At 31.6% G+C, this 21,384-nt stretch overlaps 2 protein-coding genes across 2 annotated transcripts; both read left to right on the top strand.

The window, feature by feature from the left end:
- The first annotated feature begins 54 nt into the window (after positions 1 to 54).
- LOC132716313 (multiple epidermal growth factor-like domains protein 10) lies at positions 55 to 13,173 on the top strand. Its single transcript, XM_060699561.1, has 13 exons — positions 55 to 255; positions 691 to 828; positions 1,523 to 1,660; positions 2,067 to 2,204; positions 3,727 to 3,864; positions 7,058 to 7,195; positions 7,871 to 8,005; positions 8,671 to 8,796; positions 10,163 to 10,269; positions 10,454 to 10,599; positions 11,503 to 11,590; positions 12,412 to 12,488; positions 13,135 to 13,173. Exons 1-8 carry the CDS (start codon positions 99 to 101, stop codon positions 8,742 to 8,744), a joined length of 1,056 nt encoding a protein of 351 aa, XP_060555544.1. The 5' UTR covers positions 55 to 98; the 3' UTR covers positions 8,745 to 8,796; positions 10,163 to 10,269; positions 10,454 to 10,599; positions 11,503 to 11,590; positions 12,412 to 12,488; positions 13,135 to 13,173.
- A 241-nt stretch (positions 13,174 to 13,414) lies between these two features.
- LOC132716311 (receptor-type tyrosine-protein phosphatase eta-like) lies at positions 13,415 to 21,303 on the top strand (the record flags this gene model as incomplete). Its single annotated transcript, XM_060699558.1, has 9 exons — positions 13,415 to 13,423; positions 14,330 to 14,458; positions 15,459 to 15,610; positions 17,958 to 18,093; positions 18,915 to 19,064; positions 19,345 to 19,429; positions 19,739 to 19,812; positions 20,233 to 20,370; positions 21,181 to 21,303. Coding segments are annotated over exons 1-9 (996 nt in total), but the record flags the coding sequence as incomplete, so codon positions are not given.
- Between the last annotated feature and the right edge of the window lie 81 nt (positions 21,304 to 21,384).

Genomic DNA, 21,384 nt, shown 5'->3' with positions numbered 1-21,384 from the left:
TATATACTTTAAACGTATTGGTTAATGAAAGTTTGCAAATATTTTCAGATCTTTTCCAACAAAGTCAAAGCATAATTGGCTACATTAACAATATTTCAATGGTAGTCAACCAGACAGGTACGATGTTACCGATCAATTCTTCTATAGGACATATATTTCTGAAGGATCTCATGGAGCCTCGATTATTTCAATACCTTAAAATTCAAAAACAGGGCGATGTATTAACACTATGCGAAGTCAAACTATACGAAGCAGGTAAATATACATGTATGAACTAAGTGTAATAGATACGCTAAACATTAAATTACACTGGTATTTCTTTAAATACATTTTCCTTAGCCCCGTCAAATTATAAAGATTTCTGACAGTAAAGTATATAGAAAATTTTAGTGGCGCGGCAGAGGGGTTGACATGTCGGACTAGTTATCTGTTAGAATTGCTAACAGGTTGAGGTCCGTCACCGTCAGAGACAAGCCTCTATTTGAGCAAGAACCTTTATACTATTATCTTGTTTCAAGAAACAAATGAGAGTGCTTTAATAAGAGCATAGCTCTCTATACAATCGAATTAAAATGAATTCTCTGTGACGCTAATATTTAAAAATGATCGACCAAAGAAAGGTTAAGAAAGAAAAACAAATTCTTAATGATACAATTATGTAAGACTATAACATTTTAAATGTCATACCAGAATGCCCAGTTGGAACATTTGGAGATAAATGCTCTAATCCGTGTAAATGTGCTGACAAGCTGAATTGCGAGAAAGTCAAAGGAACATGTATAAGTAAAGGATGTTTACCTGGCTGGGAAGGAGCATCTTGTAATAAATGTAAGTGCAAAGTGACATTGAAATACTACTTATTAACGCGGAGATTTCGTGAATATGTCATATTTAGTAAAAGAAATATCATAATTTACTTCAAACTTTGATGTGATAATCCATCTGGGCTGGTGCAAATTTAGTAAATGCATTTGATAACTATTGAAAAAAAGCAATTGCGCTACGACCTATTTACCTTTCTTATAAAGTGAACCACTTGAGAATGGTTATTGGAAAATTCCGAACTAAGGATGCATTTCAGTTTGCAAGTTATGTATGTTATTAATGTTAAAGACATTTCCTGTTTCTTAAGAAATGTAAAGTTTATCACTTTATAAATAACCTCAACACGTATTTTAGAGGTGATATTGCGACTATATAATGTTTTGCTGAATTCCAGTACTTTCAATGCAATGTGTTGCCTTTTAACAAAAATAAAAGTGGCATTCAACAAAATGTTAATTCCTACAAGATGAAGATGAAAATATGATGTGATTACTAAGAATATAATGGAATATATAAGAATGAGATACGACTGTACTTATAGATAATAGAAACAAAAAACAAGACGAAAATAGTTTCCATAAATTACAAACGAATAAACAAATCCTTCATCATGTTTATTGTTAGAAAAAAAACAATTAAGGTATTCGTCTGGCAATATACACAGTATAATTACTTTTGTATTTCAATTTTACTGAAGCATGTGGTCACCAACATTTTGGATCAAACTGTGCATACCAGTGTCATTGTTTTACTAATGGATCATGTGCAAAAGATTCGGGAAAATGCAATAACTCCCGTTGTGATCCGGGATGGGAATTATCAAATTGTAGTAAAGGTAAATGTTTTCAAAAGTTTTTCTATTTTGCAAGTTTAAATCTAGCTAGAATACAACTGTCATGACATTAGCCTCTTTTTTTTTTTTTTTTTTTTTTTTGCATAATAAGAGATGATTAGCTATGAACTATGAATAATATTTTTCTTTCTCTTCCTTTATAAAATGTTGATGAACTTTAAAAACTTTAATAAAATAAATGAAACTTAAAGCAACAACAAAAACACCAACAGACTAATATTCTTTAGATACACTTACCAAAATTGAATATTGATTTTATAGGATTTTAATGTTGAGATAATAGTTATTTAGTAGTTGGGTTCAATTCATCATTATATTCCGCTTAGATGTATTCATCATTATCATCTTATATCATATAACATCATATTGTAACATTCTCACATTTAAGCATGCAGCTTTCCTCATTTCGGAGATAACTGTAGAGACACTTGTCACTGTTTAAACAATTCTGAATGTGATCACCGTGATGGAAAATGTGACATTAAATTATGTGAAGCTGGCTGGCAAGGGATTAGTTGTAATTACGGTAATTAAATATACTGATAGCATTTAAACTGATTATCAATCGTTATTATTCTCAATCTTTCTTACTTTTCAAACATTTTCTAGCACTTTTGGTACGTAAAGCTCATATAAAAATACAGAAAAAAATTGAATATTGACAGGCGACTGAATAATTTTAGGAGACAAGAAAATTATAATTCGAATTATTTTATCAGTTAAAATTGACACGTTTTCATGTCAACGCTATTTATCAGTTTTAAGTGTAAGCTATAATTTACAGCTATTTTCGGGTTTCTTATGGCAATCTCACAAATATCTCACGAAACTTAAACATGAAGTAAATGTTCAATTGGCATACACAACAAAGGAGTTTTTACATTGAAATTCTCTGTTATTTTACATACAAGAATACTGTATGTAAGTAGGTTAAAATGTTCTGAAGAAACATATTATGTTGCAATTTCAGGTAGGGTTTAATCATTTAGCAGTAAGTTGGTGCTTGTCCAATTCACACTTAAGGAAACGTATTTCTTACAGACACGTATATTTGAAACATCATTTTTCAAAACTGAAACTTTACTTTTGCAGCAGACATATAGTTATATACACTTAAAATAATTTGTGCAATTCTTGTCAGAAAACAGAAAAGCCCTATATTTTACAAAAGTAATGCAATCAAATAGTAGATTTGTTCTAAATTTACTTTGAAAGCGATTATTAATGATTTTATGCGGACTTGAATTGCTTCAATTTTATTAATCCGATTGAATTGTAATTGTAAGCAAAAACCATAATCACATTTTCATATTTCATTAATTATTTCATTATTATAAATGAATTATTATTTCATTTAAAAAGTATTATTAATTTGAAATATAAAGTTAGCCTAATGCCTAATGAGGTACCATTATTATGATTAAAATATAGAATTCTACATCACTTCATGAGTATGTTACCTTAAGAACAGACCTATAAAACTACTGAGGTTCCCAGGGCTGTAGTTGAGTTACATTCGCCTGTTTGCCTACTAAATACCTACTGAAAACTTTTACATGAAGGAGTAAGTCTCTGTGTGTCGAGGTATATCGAGTTTTGATCCAATATCCGGAAGTGTATGCAGTCCTTGCAAACATGGTCCTAGTTTTGATTAAGGTTTTAAAATTAATAATAAATCCTTGGTTTGAACATTAATAGTAATATATTCCAGTTTAACTAGACATATGGTGAAATATTTACAGTGTCCCTCAGTTCAACCATTTAGCGACAATTGGCCTTCTGTAGACTAAGAGTCCCTACTGGGATTCCAACCAATAGCGATGAGGGAATTGTGGCTCATAGTTTAATTCATCTATACGTGTAAAACTTCTTACAAACACTACCATGAGCATTTTACTTTACCCACACAATCTAGCATTATTTATCTTTGGCATTAATCAATTATGAGGAGCATACACGCAATTTTATCGTATTATAGATTTGTAAATTAGGTAAAACTGCTAGATTGAGCGTTTAGACCATAATTATTATGGTTTTTCCTTATTAAGTGTGTGACCATCGACGATTTGGTATAAACTGTTCCTCTGTATGTAACTGTCGTGATAATACAAGTTGTAATGCTACGACTGGACAATGCAACACTGGTTTATGTGACCCAGGCTGGCTTGGAAACAGCTGTGACAAAGGTAAAATAAAGTTTTATCCCACAAAAGAATAACGCAATGTGTCTGTAAATATATGTTGTTGGTATGTTTTTTTTTCTTCGATTGGTTTGGCTTTAATTTCAATGTCTAAAGAAATTCACATTTTTTTTTAATTTTTAGCCAAGATAATGCCGTTTATGTTAGTGCAAGTGAAATAAAGTTTAAGGAGCTTTATACACGCTATTTTTATCATATTATAGATTTGTAAATTAGTTAGAACTGCTAGTCTGAGCACCTCAAAGCTTAGGTTAAATCACAATTCTTATGGCTTTTCCTTATTAAGTTTGTGACTACCGAAGATTTGGTATAAACTGTTCAAATAATTTACTTTTCGTTAAATAATAAAAAGTTGCAATGCAAATAATGGAATTGTGAGGACGGGTTTATGGACCCGGGTTTTGGTTGGCCTCAGTGTGATCAAAGGGAAAACAAAGTTTATTGGCTTTATGTTTATCTGAAAAATATGTTGGTTTCGGATTGGTTTGGCTTTTGTCTAAATGTATTACAGTAATTTCACATTTTGTACACTTTAAATGCTAGGATCATGCAGTTACATTTAGTGCAACGTTGAAAAAAAAGATTTTGAGGAGCTTTGCAACACGTTATTTATAATCTTATTATGATTTTTTCAAAATTTTAGAATTTGCTAGTTTTAAGGTTATAACATAAGTTTTGGGTGTTTGAAAAGTTTGTGCCATCGACCGGATTTGTTTTATAAACTTGTTCATCTTGAATGTAACTTTTCGTTGATAACACAAGTTGTGTTGTGCTATAAAGGACTTGTTAAGACTGGGTTTTTTATGTGACCAGGCTGGTTTTTGGCCTCAGCTGTGGACAAAGTACAAACCCAAATTTTTTTTAATTCAACAAATAACAGACCTAATGTTTATTCATAAGCAAAATTTTGGTTGTGTGGGTGTTTTTCTCCAATAAACTTGGCTTGAATTTTGTAGAAACAATAATTCACCCAGTGTTGTATATTTAAAGCTAAGAGCATGCATTTGTGATAGTGCAACAGTAATAAAGTTTGAGGAATTTTGCATACACGCTATTTTTCATCTTATTGTGCATTTGTTTTGTTTTCGTTATTAAAGATCCTGTAATTCAATTTTTATTTTTTGTATCATAAAAATAATGCTAAAATGAAGATTTATCAATATTGTAAGTTCCAAAAAGCACTATTTGTAATGATATTGCCGAATTTACATTTCATGTTAATAATGTGAGGTCATTAGAATTTTATTTTCTATAAAGTCTAAGTCATTTTTTTCAATAAAAAATGAATGCATTTATTTTAATTAGTACATATAATGTGGACAAAATCAATATTTTACATATTTTTTTATGTTTGAAAATTGTTTAACAAGCATAATTATATACATATATAAAATTTCACTTAAGTGTGGTGACAAACTTAATTACAACATACAAGGTCATACTGTTTATGTAAGTGCAAACCCTTTAGCACTGTATTGGATAAGGATTAAGTCACATCGAAATCGAAATGCGAAAAGTAACTCAATTATCAGAAAACGCATTTTGTCATAACACAACTAAACAACTTGTTGGTTTTAAACAGTTCATGGCTTTAATAATATAAAAAGGAATTTTACAATTTGGTGATTTTTGTTAAAGCTGTATCTGTCTTCGCTAGTACGTTTATCTTAATCATAAGATTTTAATAAATTTATCTTTAATTTTGACGGCAGCCTTATGAAACTCAATACGGCTTAGACAATAACAAAACATGTTTGACAGTATATTATTTATCAGTATGTATCAGTATCAGTGTAGTGCAAAATCAAAATATAAAATAAGGATAGTTCTGCCAGTATACTCATTGCGTGCATTTGATACCTGGCACTTAAGAAATAATTTATACAAAAGAAGTGTTTTAAAGAGATATTTTATCATGTTATTGTTTTTCAATAAGTGACGCATTAACAGCAATTAATTGAAACTTTCTTCTTTAACTTGGATGAAGTCTGCAAGCATAGATCTTTTGGCTTAAATTGCTCATCAAGCTGCTATTGCCTTAGGAACTCTAGTTGTGATCCCATCACAGGAAATGTTTATCAGGTACATGCGATCCTGGTTTGGCAGACTTAGTTGCGATCAAGGTATAACACCTTTTAAAATTGATCCTGCGTGTTTAATATGAATATCTTAAACATATGGTTTAAACTTCATTTCAATTACTTCGAGTCCCAGTGATTAGTAATTGACCTTAACAACCCGTACCCAGAATTATTTCTCTTTGGAATATTTATATATGATATTATTTAGCTTTTTGAGAGGTTTTGCTAGCTTACTATATTTTTAATCAATATCATAGGTTATCTGTAGGTTACATTATATAGTCTGAACAATATTTAACTAAACTTAAACGTAAGTGTTTGTGTGTTTGTCTGTACTTACAAATACTTCTTTCTACACTTAAACGAAATAGTGATTTATTTGATTTGTTTATCAATTGGGACATCACTATTTTGCATTATCATATTCATATCACATGTTTGTATTTGTCTGTACAATGACTAAATACTATTATACATACTTAAGATTTATGGACATCTAACCACTTTATTATGTCTAAAGGATACCTTAATGACCGGAACAGTTACTAGCCAAAACCTAACGTCAACATATCCCAAAGAAGCGTTTACATTAACATGTATGGCATACAATTTGAATTGATATGGAGATATGAAAATTATTTTCATCCTTTTTATGTTATTTCTAAAAACAATACACTTGGACGTCGTTTTAAGTATGATCAAATGACTGAACTAATAACGCACATTTATGTCAATTTAAGTTTTAATTGTAATTACGCTTGTTGTTACTTTGCTTTTGGCGCAAACGGAATATTTAACAAAAAGAAGAGATTAAAAATAATGTGAAGTGACAAGCATTCAATCTGTACTTAAAACACGTTTTTTATTTACGCCTTATTATATAGTTTTTATACTTCACCTAGTCTAATGATACCAATTCACGCTAAGCTAATGTATATGTTTTAATACGTTGTGCATTGTCTGTATATCTTTATATGAAACAGAACTCAACTTTGTTATATGATTTATGTCACTGAATAACATATAATTATTTGATGTCTGATTGAATCCTTGCGATTACCACATTAACTATTGTTTGTATGATTTCCACATTGAAGCCTGCAGCTTTCCTCATTTTGGTGATAATTGTAATGATATTTGCCACTGTATCGACAACTCAAGATGTAATCATATTAATGGAAGCTGTGATCGAAGTTTATGTGACGCAGGCTGGCATGGAGACAGTTGTAACGATGGTAAATCTTGTAAACTTTTGACTTAATGATTTAATCCTTAACTTCAAATACAAATCGCTAAAGTTTGATGTTATCTAGTGATAGCGCTTAAACGTTTGCATATTTGTTTGCAAGGTAGCTTCTTTTTCTGCTAGACCACGTTGATTCTATTCCTGTAAATTCAGCAATACATTTATATTTGATCTTCACATTTATTTCAGTGCTTACTATCAATAGATTTGTTTTCATACTTTCACATGTTTGTCATTGTAAACAAATATAATAATAGAAAGTATTCTAGACATATTTTTGTAGTACAAATATCCCTCAACATTGATAATACTCGTAGTATGTTTTATTTCAACATCAATCATGTCACAAACGGACAAAACATTTTATAATTAAATTAAAGTATGATAAGAAAAGTTTGTGTTACCACCCTTTAATAGTTAAATAGGAACATGGATGCGAGACGGCATTATTCAAAAGGGGTTCCTTTAGACATACTTGCATATCGTATTCACTTGTCTTTTATTTGGTATGTAAGAAGTTAGCAATGAATATCTAATTTACATCGTAATACTTAGTGCTTAGCTCACTGATCACTCCTCACCTTTTACATATTTTAGTTGATATATCGTAATTAGATATTGTTTAAAGGTACTTAGGAAATATTGTAGCAACTCTTTTTTAAAGCTTGCAATGGTACATTTGGATACAATTGTTCCAACAAATGTCACTGTGATCGCGATGATAACTGCAGTCCAACAGACGGCAAATGTCTTCTCGGAGGATGTCAATCAGGATGGCAGGGCGATAACTGTAGTATTGGTATTTGAAATTAATTATATTACATTATGTGTTGACCTTTCGAATTTGATCAATATTTATTTTGTTAACTTTAAAATCACCAACACTTTTAAGGTCAAATGGCGACTTTCAAGCTTTCCTGATACAGAAATCACACTGTGTATTATTTTAGACACGATCGGACATCTGAATAAAAACGTGGCATTCTGCAAGCTGGCTGAATAAAAAAATCGATCGGCGGGATTGGAGCCCACAGCGGTGAAAGGCCTATGATTAATTTCAGCAAGCATAACAATTCGGCTGTTGAGGAGTGGTCATAGTTAGTTTTAAAAGGGTGTACTTAAAAAATTAACACAAATGAGTTATCGTAGATATCAAAGGCATTTCTTGTTCAAGTACATAAATTATTACAAAGCTGGCCGTTTTTAAATGTGAAATGACATGTCGTAAACAAAGATTTGAACTCTATAGAAATCTATCGCTAAAAGGAAAAAAAAAAACAGTTTTGCGATTTTTTTGATTTTTTCCTTTCTGCTCCGTCTGTTTAATTTGTTCCTTCTAAAAGAAGCTATTTCTGATCACTTATCAATAATTATGCTTATAATCATTTATCAGTAAATGTGCCTAATGCTATGGGCAATTTTAAATACTTGACCACCTTCATATTGGTTTTGTATTGTTTCCAGAAGTGCTACCTTTGTCACAAGATCAACCATCTACTACCGCTGCAGTTGCTGGGGAGTGTCAGCCACTGTTATAGTGATTGCATTAGGCGTCATTATAGGATTCATCATTTTTAAGAAAAGAAATGCGTAAGTGAAATGATTACAAATATTGTGTAAATATATAAAGTTTAAACAATATTTTTTACATTTACATAAAAAAGTACAAAAAATAAAATTTACAGATTGGGTAGGAAGCTTGTAAAGCTTTTTTGAAACCCTCACCGTGTAAATATATTTGACTATGATTGAAAGTACAAGTGAGTACAATTGCAGAACTAACAGTTTTCGTATAAAGTATTTCATTAATCTTACCAAGTTATGACCCTTAAAAAAATTAATAAAGATTGTTGTGACTTATTCTCTCATATCACTTATGCAGTTACAATGAAAGTTTACAGGACTGATCCGTAGCTCAAATACTTGCGCATAATACGCAGAATTTTGGCTTGAATGAGTTTTGGCCGAGTTATGGCCCTAGAATAAAAAGATTTTTGTGTTTTTGTGTTGCCAGCTACAAAGAAGCTTCTCTGGACCAGAATTATGGTCCTTTAATGATATATTGTTTTATTTTTTAAGATTGTCCGGACTACACCTCTTAAATACCAATATTGCAATTTCAATGATACGTTACAGGATTTATTGGTAGCTCAAGTTCTTGCGCATATAATACGTGTTTGTCGGTTGAAAGATTTTCGGCTTAGTTAAGAATACGTTTTGCCCTGAATATGTTATAATTGTCTTTCCTGCTACACAGTAGCTGCAAAATGTATTTAACATACTAAATTGTGCTGACCGATTTTGTCAAAGACAGAAAGTAATTGATGTTTAGATCGTATATAGTGTAATGAAAATGGTTATCGCTGTAATGTCCATTTCGCTCCCGCCTTGTGTATAAAATTTATAAACTGCCATAAAAATGCAGTTATTCTGTAAGGTTAATAATTTCCTACAGATAGACAAGACATCATGTGCATTCACTGCAAATATGATCCTTTACAAAAAGGGAGTACATAAAATATATTCAAACACAAAGAACTCGACGGAGCACAAAAGGAACCGGGCAATTAAATGGGGTGTGACGAAGTGAAGAAAAAACACTTAAATAGTTATCATGAAGAATAAATCCTTAGCTGTAATAACAAGAAGTCATATTTAGATGGGAACATAACATTCTTATCGTTGAAGGAAAGACACTCCCAAGTCCGTACTGTCAATATGCATTGCAGAGTTACCTTTCACATACACATTGCAATTAAAATAAGAAACCATTGCTAATCTTGTTATACATGTATATGAACTCTTTAATGAGAAATCTATATTTTTATGTACAAAGCTTTTTTCATCGTACACTGCAAAACAACATGGTCATTCATATATTTATTTTACGAACTGCAAAAATGTTTTTACATGTATAATGATTTTTCATTTTCATGTTTAATTCAATATTTTATAGATCAGCTGAAAGAAATTCTAAACGAAACGCATATAAAGACAAAACAACAAATCTTAAAGAAAAACGAAAATCAAATTTGTACGGCAATGACAATAAGTCATTTGATGGTAAGGGAACTGATATTTTATTGTCTTTATTGAAGAAGATGAAAATAAAAAAAACGAATATGTGCAAATGTGCTTACATTTATCAACTTTAAATAATATTAATAACATTTGGACTTATTTCATTATACGCTTAAGTCACTATAATTAGTGTTTTATCATTATTGTTTGTTTTCTTTTCATCAAGGAATTGCGGAAACAAACATGAATGAGTCAGTTTCTAACGACTATTACAGTTTTGGGGAGTGTTCCGGTATAAAGATTTGTGAGCTTTGGGATTATATCTACAAAAAAATGGAAAACAACTGCGAACAGTTTTATAAGGAGTTTAAGGTTTACACACTATCATTCTACTCTATTTACAATATATGAAAATAATTATTTAATTTTACCCGTGAAATATGGCGCTATATGAGCATAAAATTTATGTCATATTTAATAAAGTAAATGTATATTTAATTTAAAATATATTCAAAAGTCAAAATGCGAAATAAATATCAAAGTGGGCGTGGTCAAAAATGGTTCTGAACACGATGGCTGTTATAAAATGTACATTGAATAGTGCCACGCACCTATAAATAATCAATGTATTTCTGCACGCTGTATAGTTGTAATTGCTTAGCAGATGTGTTTTTCCGTAAACAACTTTTTGTGTAGGTAAAATTAAATTTGAAAAAAAAGTTATTGTTTCGTTTTCCGTGGAATTTGAAATTGTTTTCACTTAATTTAAAATTTAAAATTAAATATAACCCATGAAATTAAATTTTGTCATTTCTACTTTTGGAAAAATTGTTCCAATTTTCAACCCAAACGAAAAATTTCCTCTTGAATTTATATTCAAATTATTAATATTTTTCCCGTCCCAAAAATTTTTTCTTTTTAAAAACGTTTTTAAAGGGCCCAATTTTTCTTTAAAAAATTTCTGTTATTTTTTTTCAAAACCAAATTTATTTTTTCGGTCAAAAAAAAGTCAAAATACTACTCTGCTTAGATTTTGCTATTTTTAAGATAAAGAATTTAAACTGATTTTATTTCAGGTGATAAGCATGCAGTTTTTTCTTAACCCATAAACACAATGAAACGTTTGTCCATTTCCAAAGAAAGTGATCTTTAACAATTATTTTATTTGCGTCGAGGTATAATTTGCCTTTCATCATTTGTGTCAAGTTAGACTGAATAGCTAATGTCAAAATTATATGATAAGAAATACTTTTTTATTTAACTTATTTATTCCAGACATTACCATATGGTCTTGTGCATAGCCATAAATCCGCAGATGAAATAGCAAACAAAGGGAAAAATAGATACAGGGAAATGTACGCCTGTAAGTTTGGCGTTTTTCAAAAAGAATTATTATGAATATTCTTGTGTATTCACACGCTTCACACCATTATCATATCAAACAGTTTGGTTAGTTCAGTGCATTATATTACACAATATGGCACAGCTTTTCAAAAAAGAATTATTACCCCGGGCAAAACATAGTATTGCGTTTCAGATATAAGTCAAAAAACCCCCTGGCGTAGAAAAAAACTTCCCACCGGGGGGCAAATTTTTTTTTTTTTACAGATAGTTTTTTCAATTCTTTTTTAATGGAAATAGATATTATTTTTTTTGTAAATTTTAGTGCAAGGTTTATCGTTTCCAAAAGAAATTTTTATTTAAAACACCCAGGCCTAAATGATCAACATAATTTATGGAAAAAAAGTTTTTGGTTTCACTTTTTGGGGATTTCAATTAAATTTCCCAGCGAATTTGTGGGCTTTGCAGTTAAAATAGCTGCAATTATTAGGGCATTGCTGACAAAATTTGTTTTTTCCTTTTGGCCCCCTAGTTTTTTCCTGCGTCCCTTTGGGCTGGTTTAAAAACATCTGGGCACGGTGCAGTATTAGACTTGCTGCAAAGTCTAGACGCAGCGCCTCCTGACATTGTTCGCAATCATACTGCGCGAAACTGGCTTCTTTTCTTGGAATCTGACCTCCCTCAGACTTGATACGTTCCTGGGAAGCGGCCCTCACTAAGACTCGCTTTTTCTCTAATAAACTTTCTTCCTTTGAATCAGAATTTACTAAAACTTGCTTCATGCCTGTAATGTTTTGTATTGTTTTAATTTATTTTATTTTATTTGTTTTTATCGTCTCGTAGATGACCATACACGTGTTATTTTGAGTGACGTAGAAGATGGTAAAAATACCGATTATATCAACGCTTGTTATATTGATGTAAGTACTCTTCAAAAAATTTTGTTTCTGCAATTTAGGTTAATACCGAGGTCTTATTAACTGAAACGATTCCGTTCTGTTTTGATATTCTAGTTGACTACTTTTAAACCAGATTTAGATTTTATATAGTCAAAATGAAAACAACATCCGTCATCTATGGTGGCTAATTTGGTACATTGTGCATTGCGTTGTCGAGAGCGACAACGCAATCTTTATCGTTATCGCCTTTTCGTCAACAACACGATAAAGCGCCAAACGGTGCATTGTCGCGCTGTCGTCTGTTCGTCCTGTCTCAAGTGAAGCACCCCAAACGGGGCGTTGTCGTACAGCGGGTTGTCGCGATGTCGCCCTGTCGCTAGGCTTATAAGCCAATTCTTCGATTTTAACCGAGCGACAGTGTGACATCGTGACAACATGCCGCACGACAACGCGCCGTATGGCGTACATCGTTAGCGACAGGACAAAGAGACGAAAGTCCGACAACGCGCCGTTTGTCGCTTTGTCCTGTGTCGCTAGCGCCAACACGGCGCACGGAAGCGTTCCAAATCAGCCACCATCTTTCGTCCAAACAATTACCGTTACTTGTTTCGAAATAACTTACATATATCGAATTATTATTTATTATTACGTTTTTGTTTTTTTACAGGGTTATGAAAAAGCGAAAAAGTTCGTAGCATCACAAGGTATTTTTAATATACTTATAATGAAAACGTTTATCTTCGCTTCATACTTTCTTTATTTAAGTATTTTTAAACGTTTAAATGTGTTATGAATAATTAAGTAAGAATGCAGCAACAAGATCAAATAAAAATGATTAAAAATTTAATTTTTTTCAAGGTGCAACTAAACAGATGATTGACGACTTTGGGCGGATGGTTTGGCAGCTTAATCAGATAAAATTGTCATGCTAAACTAACTTGATAGAAATGGGAACGGTAAGTTTATTTAAGAAATAATATCGGTCTTAGCGGTGTCTATCGGCTATTTAACACCGGTTTGAGTTTTGATCACGAAGGTCGCAGGCCTGAGTGTTTTTGTTTTGTTTTTTTTTTTGTTTTTTTTTGTTTGTTTCTTTTGGCATCAAAACGACAAAACCGGTGTTAAATAGCCGATAAACACCGCTCAGACCGATATTATTTCGATTCTAACAAGATGAAATAAGGAAGACCACTTTTGTTATTTTTTCAAGCCGACTTTCGTATAATGCTGTTCGATTTCGCTAAGATATATAAATTCTTAAACAGAAGAAATGATAAGAAAAAAGTTATTTTATCAAGTTTTCAACAATAAAAACTTCTGTCTTAGAATGGATTGTATTGTGTTTACATCAGTGCCCAATTTATCATTCTTGTATGTATAAAATGACGCCAGCGTTTATGAATGAGTTGTATACTTAGGATGGCTTATTACGCTGCTTACAGATTGGCGCCGTTTTGTCAAATTATTTATTAACTGATATGAATCAAATCCGTGGCGTTAGTGTATGTGAGATATTATTTCGGTATTGTATGAAAATAAAACATTTTAAGAACTGAAAATAAAAGGCTTTTTAAAATATATAGTCGAGGGAGAAAACATAACAGCCGCATATTATAATGGTCCCCAACCAGTGTTTATGTGCAGTTTAACACCGGTTTTCTTCTTCTTTGTTTTTTGTGACACAATCACGAGGAGTGTTAGAATTATTGTCGTCTTACCATCTAGGTTGGTGTGTAAACTCCAGACTGTAGTTTTTTAAAATGATACATCTTTCTAAGTTATACTCTCTTTGGGAAAAAAAATGTACACAATTTAAAAATATATTTGATTTTGTAACGACCAATTTGGTTCTTTTTTTTTAGAAAAAGTGTATGCAGTTTGGGCCTAACGAAGATGAAGAAAACGAGTGTACCTATGACAAAGTTATCGTCAAGCTTCTAAATACAGAAACATTCCTTGACTACACTATTAGACATTTGGAGGTTCGCATGGTAAGTTAAATGATATAAATGAAAATTATTTATCTGTATGGTATTAGTCCAATAATATGACAATTTATGCTCTAAATAACGAAACTGACAAGCAAATCTTCTTTATTTTGTCAGACAGGTACTGTTATTGCTTTAATGCCACTGTTTTCTAGTCTTTATTCTTGCATAAAAATATGCATTTTAACACGCTTCAAAGGCAATCAAGTGAAATATTACCTGATATATGCACAGCATAAATAGGGAATGCTTATGTATACGTCATGCGACATCCGATATGACATCAATAAACCAAATGACGTCAGGAAAATTACTTCTACAATCAATGTACACTGTAATTAAACATGTTTTTTTGTTTTGTTTTTTTTTGTTCAGTTCTCTTTTATTATTAGTATATTAGCATGTTAGAATGGAAAAGATGTCAATTTTACTTTTAAAATAATGTACGGTTTATTGTTCAAATGCTTGGTAACGCATTTGAACCCGAAACGTGCATCATTCTACAACAATGCACTCGAAATTATTACTTTTCCTAATTACTAGATACACGTGATTACGATTCGTTGGTGCACGTATTTCTATATGCATAACAGTCCTGGTCATTTTGTTATCAACCCTTAACTGCCATAGCACGTGTTTCTTTAATATTCGAAACACAAATAACAAAACCGATTTGGATGACTTGTATACTTTTTTATGTAAGAATATACATAATGCCCTCTTTTCGTGCATTAATATAAAATTTGCAGAAGCCCTCTAACTATCATTGCAGACTCGGGCTTTAAATACGTCCTTGTGCTTCCAAACATGTTAATGCACGAAACAATGTGCAATGAAGTGTGTAGCGACGTACGGTTTATTTAAGAATGGTCCTGGTCTTTTCATGAGCGACTCATTGGAAACAGCATTCGTCATTTCCTGTCTATGTTGTCTATGTTATAATTCCCTTACAACTTTTATTTCATATTGAAGATATATTGAGATTCTTTGTAACATTTTACAGAATGATGAACCAAGACGAAGAATTCGTCAATTTCATTTCAAATCCTGGCCTGACAAAGATGTTCCCGATAGTACATGGTGTCTTGTTAACTTCTGGAGAGTCGTTGATACCAATGCTATATCTAAAGCAGGCCCAATAGTTGTTCATTGCTCGTATGTATACATTCAGTATTCAGTTATAAACATATTTTTACATTATTATTTCATTTTCACGAAATCAATATTACAATATATGATTGACTTTGTAATCCCAGTATTTATTATATTTTCATGTATATATTACACAGTGATCAAATTTTCACAAGTGGCGTAGCAACGAGTAAACATTTAGCACCTGAGCTTGAGCTCACGACTTTATATTTCATAATTTTATGTGCACATTTAGTGAAATAAAGTGTGACTGACTAATTTTGCCGCGTAACGTCATGCGCTGTAACACCGCAAAACGTCCGTACCGCAAAACGTACGTATATGGACGTTTTGCGGCGCATATCGTCCACATTTTTCTGACGTACATTTTGCGGCAAAAAGGCATGGTCCTGCCGCATAACGTCCATATTTTAAAGTTTATATAATTTTTCGTTAATTTTGACCAGTTATTATCAGGTGTTATTGAGTGTTAATTTTAGTTCACCTGAGTATGCGCCTGTCTGTCTGTCCGTCCAAATTTAGCTTGTAACAACTCTAGCATCCCACATACCCTAAGCAATATGTCCAGAGTTATCTGCCCTTGAATTACAATATCTGTTATATTTCACATTGTTACCACTCCAACGCTTTCATTTCTTCTTCAATCTTGACAATTTTCAACAGAATATCTATGACCATAAAATCTCATCAAAGTTAGATTATAGGCTAAATCTAACACAAAAAAAACAAAAAAAACAAACAAACAAAAAAAAAAACGCACTATATTTCACCTTGTTAGTGCTTTCGTTTCTTCTCCATTCTTAATTTTTTTTATACAGAATATGTATAACAATAAGTCTCGATCAAGTTCATTTATGAGCTAAAACGACTGAATATGTCAAGAGTTATTTGCCTTTGAATAATAAAAATAAAGACATATTTTAAAGTCAAATTATTGAATTGTGATAAAACTGCCATTTCTTTGTTATCAACGATCAGATGTCATTCATACATTTATGACAGGACGGACATCTTGAATAGTTCAACTATAATATTGACCTTGAAATGGCCTTGACCTCAAGGTCACTATTGAATTTTGCTTAAATTACCACATCTTTGTCATTTACAGATATTTGGATATTGATGACCATTTCAGACGTATAATTGAGTACTGATATCAGTTACCCAGATTCTGACCAAGTACATGAAATGTACTTGCTTTTAATTTGTAAAATTCAATGTTATCTACCCTTGTCATGTTGGACCTTTATAGGCAGGTGGGCGATATAAAGCCACCATGACCTTTTGCTTTGTTCAAATATAAAATTGCATTGTTCAATTATAAAATTACATTATGGCATTCAAACCAAACGATTTGCACTCTTGCTCAAATATGACTAGGCGGCTAAAATCTCCCTCCCTCGACAAAAGCTCTCTCTCTCTCTCTCAAATATGACTAGGCGGCTAAAAGCAACCTCATCCCCACCTCCGCCCCCCGCGACAAAATTATGACTAGGCGACTTAAAGGTCCCATCTCCATGACAATATAGCTCTCTCGCTCAAATATGACTACGCTGTCAAAAGCCCTCATTCATCCCATGTAAAAATGAACGATAGAACAAAACCTCCATAGTCAACAAGAGCACAAAAAAATCATTCCCACTTCTTAATGCAATTATATGAAAAGCTTTTGTCCAAAGCAATGCTTAATTTTAATATTTTTGTTATTCACTTAGTCCAATCAAAGGCACACTCTCGCCGCAAAACGTACCAAGTACGATATGCACCGCAAAACGTCCACATGTGTACGATATGCGCCGCAAAACGTCCACACGCGTACGTTTTGCGGTACGGACGTTTTGCGGTGTTACAATGCGCCCATCTTCATGGCGTCTACAAATATTAAATTATTTGAAAAATTAAAATGTAAACATTTCGTTAATTTTAACACTTTTCTGACATGCTTTGTCAGACAAGCACAATACGTTTGCATGCAGATTTAGGCTTTAACAGCGTTTTATTGCAGATAATACGCATGTACATTATATCATTATGAAGTACAAAGAAATTTAACCTAAACAAATATAGCATGCTATCGTTCCTAATAGATGTTTGAAATGGACATGAAACCAAGTAACAAATACTTCCATTGATTTAATCAAATATTACTTACGGCGATGTGTATTTCTAATGAAATAGTCATTCATTTATGATATTTCTTCTTTCAATCAAACAGTTTCTTTTTCAAATATTAAAAGTATTGATATTCCTTCACTTAGTTACTATGTTACGTAAAAGTACGTAATTTTAAATAAGCTCCCAAAATATTATATCCTTTACTGTTTATTAATAAGATATTGCTTTTTGTAAGGGCTGGAGTTGGGAGAACTGGAACATTCATTGGTCTTGACAATATGGTGAATCAAGCCCGTGTAGAAGGTTTTGTGAGACCATTACAGGTTGTTCAGACTTTGAGACAGCAAAGAGTTAATATGGTTCAGACAAAGGTTGGTTTTATTTTGACAATAATTGCATACCGCTCAATTTTTTGGAATTTTTATAAGGTAACATAATGATTTCCTTTCCTGCACCAATGATTATCGAAAATAATGTAATCAATGCTCGTATCAAGCTGCTATTTGCTGCAATATCCAATACGGCATGCCATAGTCTAGTTGTACGTTTTATGGTTGAAAGGTTTCGAGTAAGAGTCTTATCATTAAACAGTACATTTATTCGTTATTGCATCAGTTCACAAAGGTGTGCAATGGAAGTCGGTATGATATGATCTAAAAAAAAACAGTGTTAAAGATTCAAACATGATCATTATTGAAATATATCTATTAACATTTACTAAAACATGCGCTGTTATGTCGACGAACGTTTTGTGTGCTGCAAACATAGATTGTACGAAATATTTTCTTAAAGGCCCATTATGCCTCAGGCGTGCTATATTTTTATTTCTCAAAAAAAATGTTGGTATCTTGTTACAGTTTCAAAAAAAATACTTATTTGCTACATCTTTAGCTATGTTGGCAATAAGTATTATTATAGTGAAATACATGTGTAGTATTTTATATGGAAGTCAAAATTCTTTATGTTAACATTTTACCGTCACGACACGTGGCTTCTTCTGTCAGTTGTTAAACGTCTAACATGCTCTTAAACCATTATGCAAACATTATTAAATCCATGTTTGATATTTCTAAAAGTTTAAAATGATGTACATTTCTGATGCATAAACATTACAAATAAGTGAAAACGACTGGTTCCTTCTTTGATATGTTTAACACTTAATATATTTCAAATTATATACCAACAACTATAGGAGCAGTATGTCTACCTGCATGAAGCTGTTGCTGATGCCATGTTGTTTGGTACCCATATTGTGTGGACCAAGCAGTTTGGTGACGTCCTATCATTTATGACACAGAATGAGGAGAATAACACAAGAACAAGACTACAGATACAGTTTCAGGTGGCTAGATTTATGAACAATATTAATTACATTGTATCATTAGACTGGTCAGATAAACCATCTTTTTCATACAGTAAATACATCATTGGTATTTAACATGATCAAAATTTAAATATGTCTGACTTTGGAACCTCTTATATAGATATTCTAAAACAAAAACATAGAAGGGAAACATATAGACATCGTTCCACTTGATGACTCTTCTGTTAAAAAAAATATTTTGAATAATATATTGACAATTCTATAGTCTTATTCTCATATATCTTTTAACAAATTTCAGCTTATTGAAGAAAGCGTGGTGAATTCTTCGTCAGAAGTTTCAGAAAGTCCGGAATATTCTAATGTTGAGACACTTTTGTCAGAAAGTAAAACGATTTATACCTTTTCGTAGGAATTTCGTGCTTTATTCTATGAAATAACATTAATTTTTGTGTTATTGTTTGTATTTTTTTTTGGTTCTTAAATAACAAGCGAAATAATATTTGTTTTATAATAAGTTCATTATTCTCCCACTTTTTGAGCATGATTTTAACTCAAGGTCATAAACAAACAAAAACGACATAATGTCTAAAGATTAACATGTTTTCAGAATACTAGTAAATATTATTGCTTACTTTAACTTAGAAAAGTGAACATGTTCATACATCAAACACTCGCACCATTGCTCTTTTCAGGCGATGCATACAGGCCGAAATTGAAGAATAGAGGGTCAAAATTTGTACAGCAGTTGCGTGCCATGTATATCCCTGTAAGATCATATAATTGAATTCAACAGTTACATTATATGAGCCGCGTCACGACAAAACCAACATAGTGCGTTTGCGACCAGCATGAATCCAGACCAGCCTGCGCATCCGCGCAGTCTGATCTGTATCCATGCTGTTCGCTATCAGTTTCTCTACTTGTAATAGGGTTGGTAAGTGAACAGCATGGATCCTGATCAGACTGCGCGGACGCGCAGGCTGGTCTAGATCCGTGCTGGTCGCAAACGCACTATGTTGGTTTTGTCGTGACGCGGCTCATATCTTTTAATATTCAACATAAAATGTGTTGATTAAACTGTAAACGTTAAAACTAAATTGCTTTTAAATTTGCTTATTACTAAGACCTTGATATTATCTTTATGTAATGATAGTTTTTTAATTTAACTCCTTTTAATGTTACATAGAATTACAAGGGAAAGAGCACATTTCTTGTGTCAATGTCACCAGATAAAGATACAATGGAAGAGTTTTGGTCTCTTGTTGACGACAACAACATCAAGACAGTTATAATGCTAACAGAACAGTCATCTCCAAGCTATCAGGTTTCTATTCTATCTTTATATTTGTATAGTATTCTTAAGTTATTTTGCATACAAATATATGATTTACATTGTTGGTTATATGACAATATAAATATCATTTGAAAATCGATCGTCATTTTAGTGTCACTAAACGTTCAATTCATTGTAAGATAGTATTTTCTTGCTTTTTACTTTAAATAAATCTATGATTTATTACCTTTAGTTTGCTGTGTGTATTCAAATGCACCGAATCTGTTTTAAAAGAAAATTACCTTAAAATGGAATTTTGGAATGATCAATGAATAAAATATCAATCTCATTTTATAAACTCAGACAATTTGGTTTTGACTTTAAATAAACATTTACAAAATCTTAAAGATCCAGTAACTCAAGTTTGTTATGGTTTTATATCATAAATCTGATACTCAAATGAAGATTTAACAATATTGTAAGTTCAAAAGCGCATTATTTGCAAAGATATAACCGAATTTACATTTCATGTAAATAAAGGGAGGTAATTAGACATCTGTTTTCGACAAAGTCTTAGCCAAATTTTTCAATAAGAAATGAATGCATTGATTTTAATGATTACTTATAATACAATAAACATTTGCAGTACATATTTAACATATTCTTGGATGTTTAGAAATTAATTTAGAAGAATTATTGTGTACATATATAAAATTTCACTTCTTAAATAATAAGTACTGTCACATCCTTAATTACAACATACAGGATATTTAATGAAACTTGCAGTCTATTTTTTATTTTTATCAATTTTATAATGTAGACTATTGATAAAGTAAGCTTACTTAATCTTTATAATTTTAGTCAAGCTGTGAACTAGGTTCGAGTTCTAAAGGCGCAAGCATATTTAGTGTTAACAAGAAAGAGGAGAAAATAAGAAAGGGTTACACACAGAGAACCTTCACCTTTAAGGAAAGTGGCAGAGAGGTAATAGTTTTTGTCATCGTCAAACACTCAAGACATACATATGCAACCATATTTTCACGTTAACATCATTTAAGATAATAT

This window comes from Ruditapes philippinarum, unplaced genomic scaffold, assembly GCF_026571515.1.
Source record: "Ruditapes philippinarum isolate M1 unplaced genomic scaffold, ASM2657151v2 ctg16524_1_1_1_1, whole genome shotgun sequence".
Taxonomy (NCBI): Eukaryota; Metazoa; Mollusca; class Bivalvia; order Venerida; family Veneridae; genus Ruditapes; species Ruditapes philippinarum.
The sequence above is the reverse complement of the archived record's forward strand: the minus strand, read 5'-3'. Positions and strand labels throughout refer to the sequence as shown.

Coding starts and splice junctions, on each gene's coding strand:
- LOC132716313 (XM_060699561.1), top strand. CDS start 99: ATGGTAGTCAACCAGACAGGTACGATGTTACCGATCAATTCTTCTATA. Junction 3,865..7,057: donor TGGAAACAGCTGTGACAAAG/GTAAAATAAAGT, acceptor TCCACATTGAAG/CCTGCAGCTTTCCTCATTTT. Junction 7,196..7,870: donor TGGAGACAGTTGTAACGATG/GTAAATCTTGTA, acceptor TCTTTTTTAAAG/CTTGCAATGGTACATTTGGA.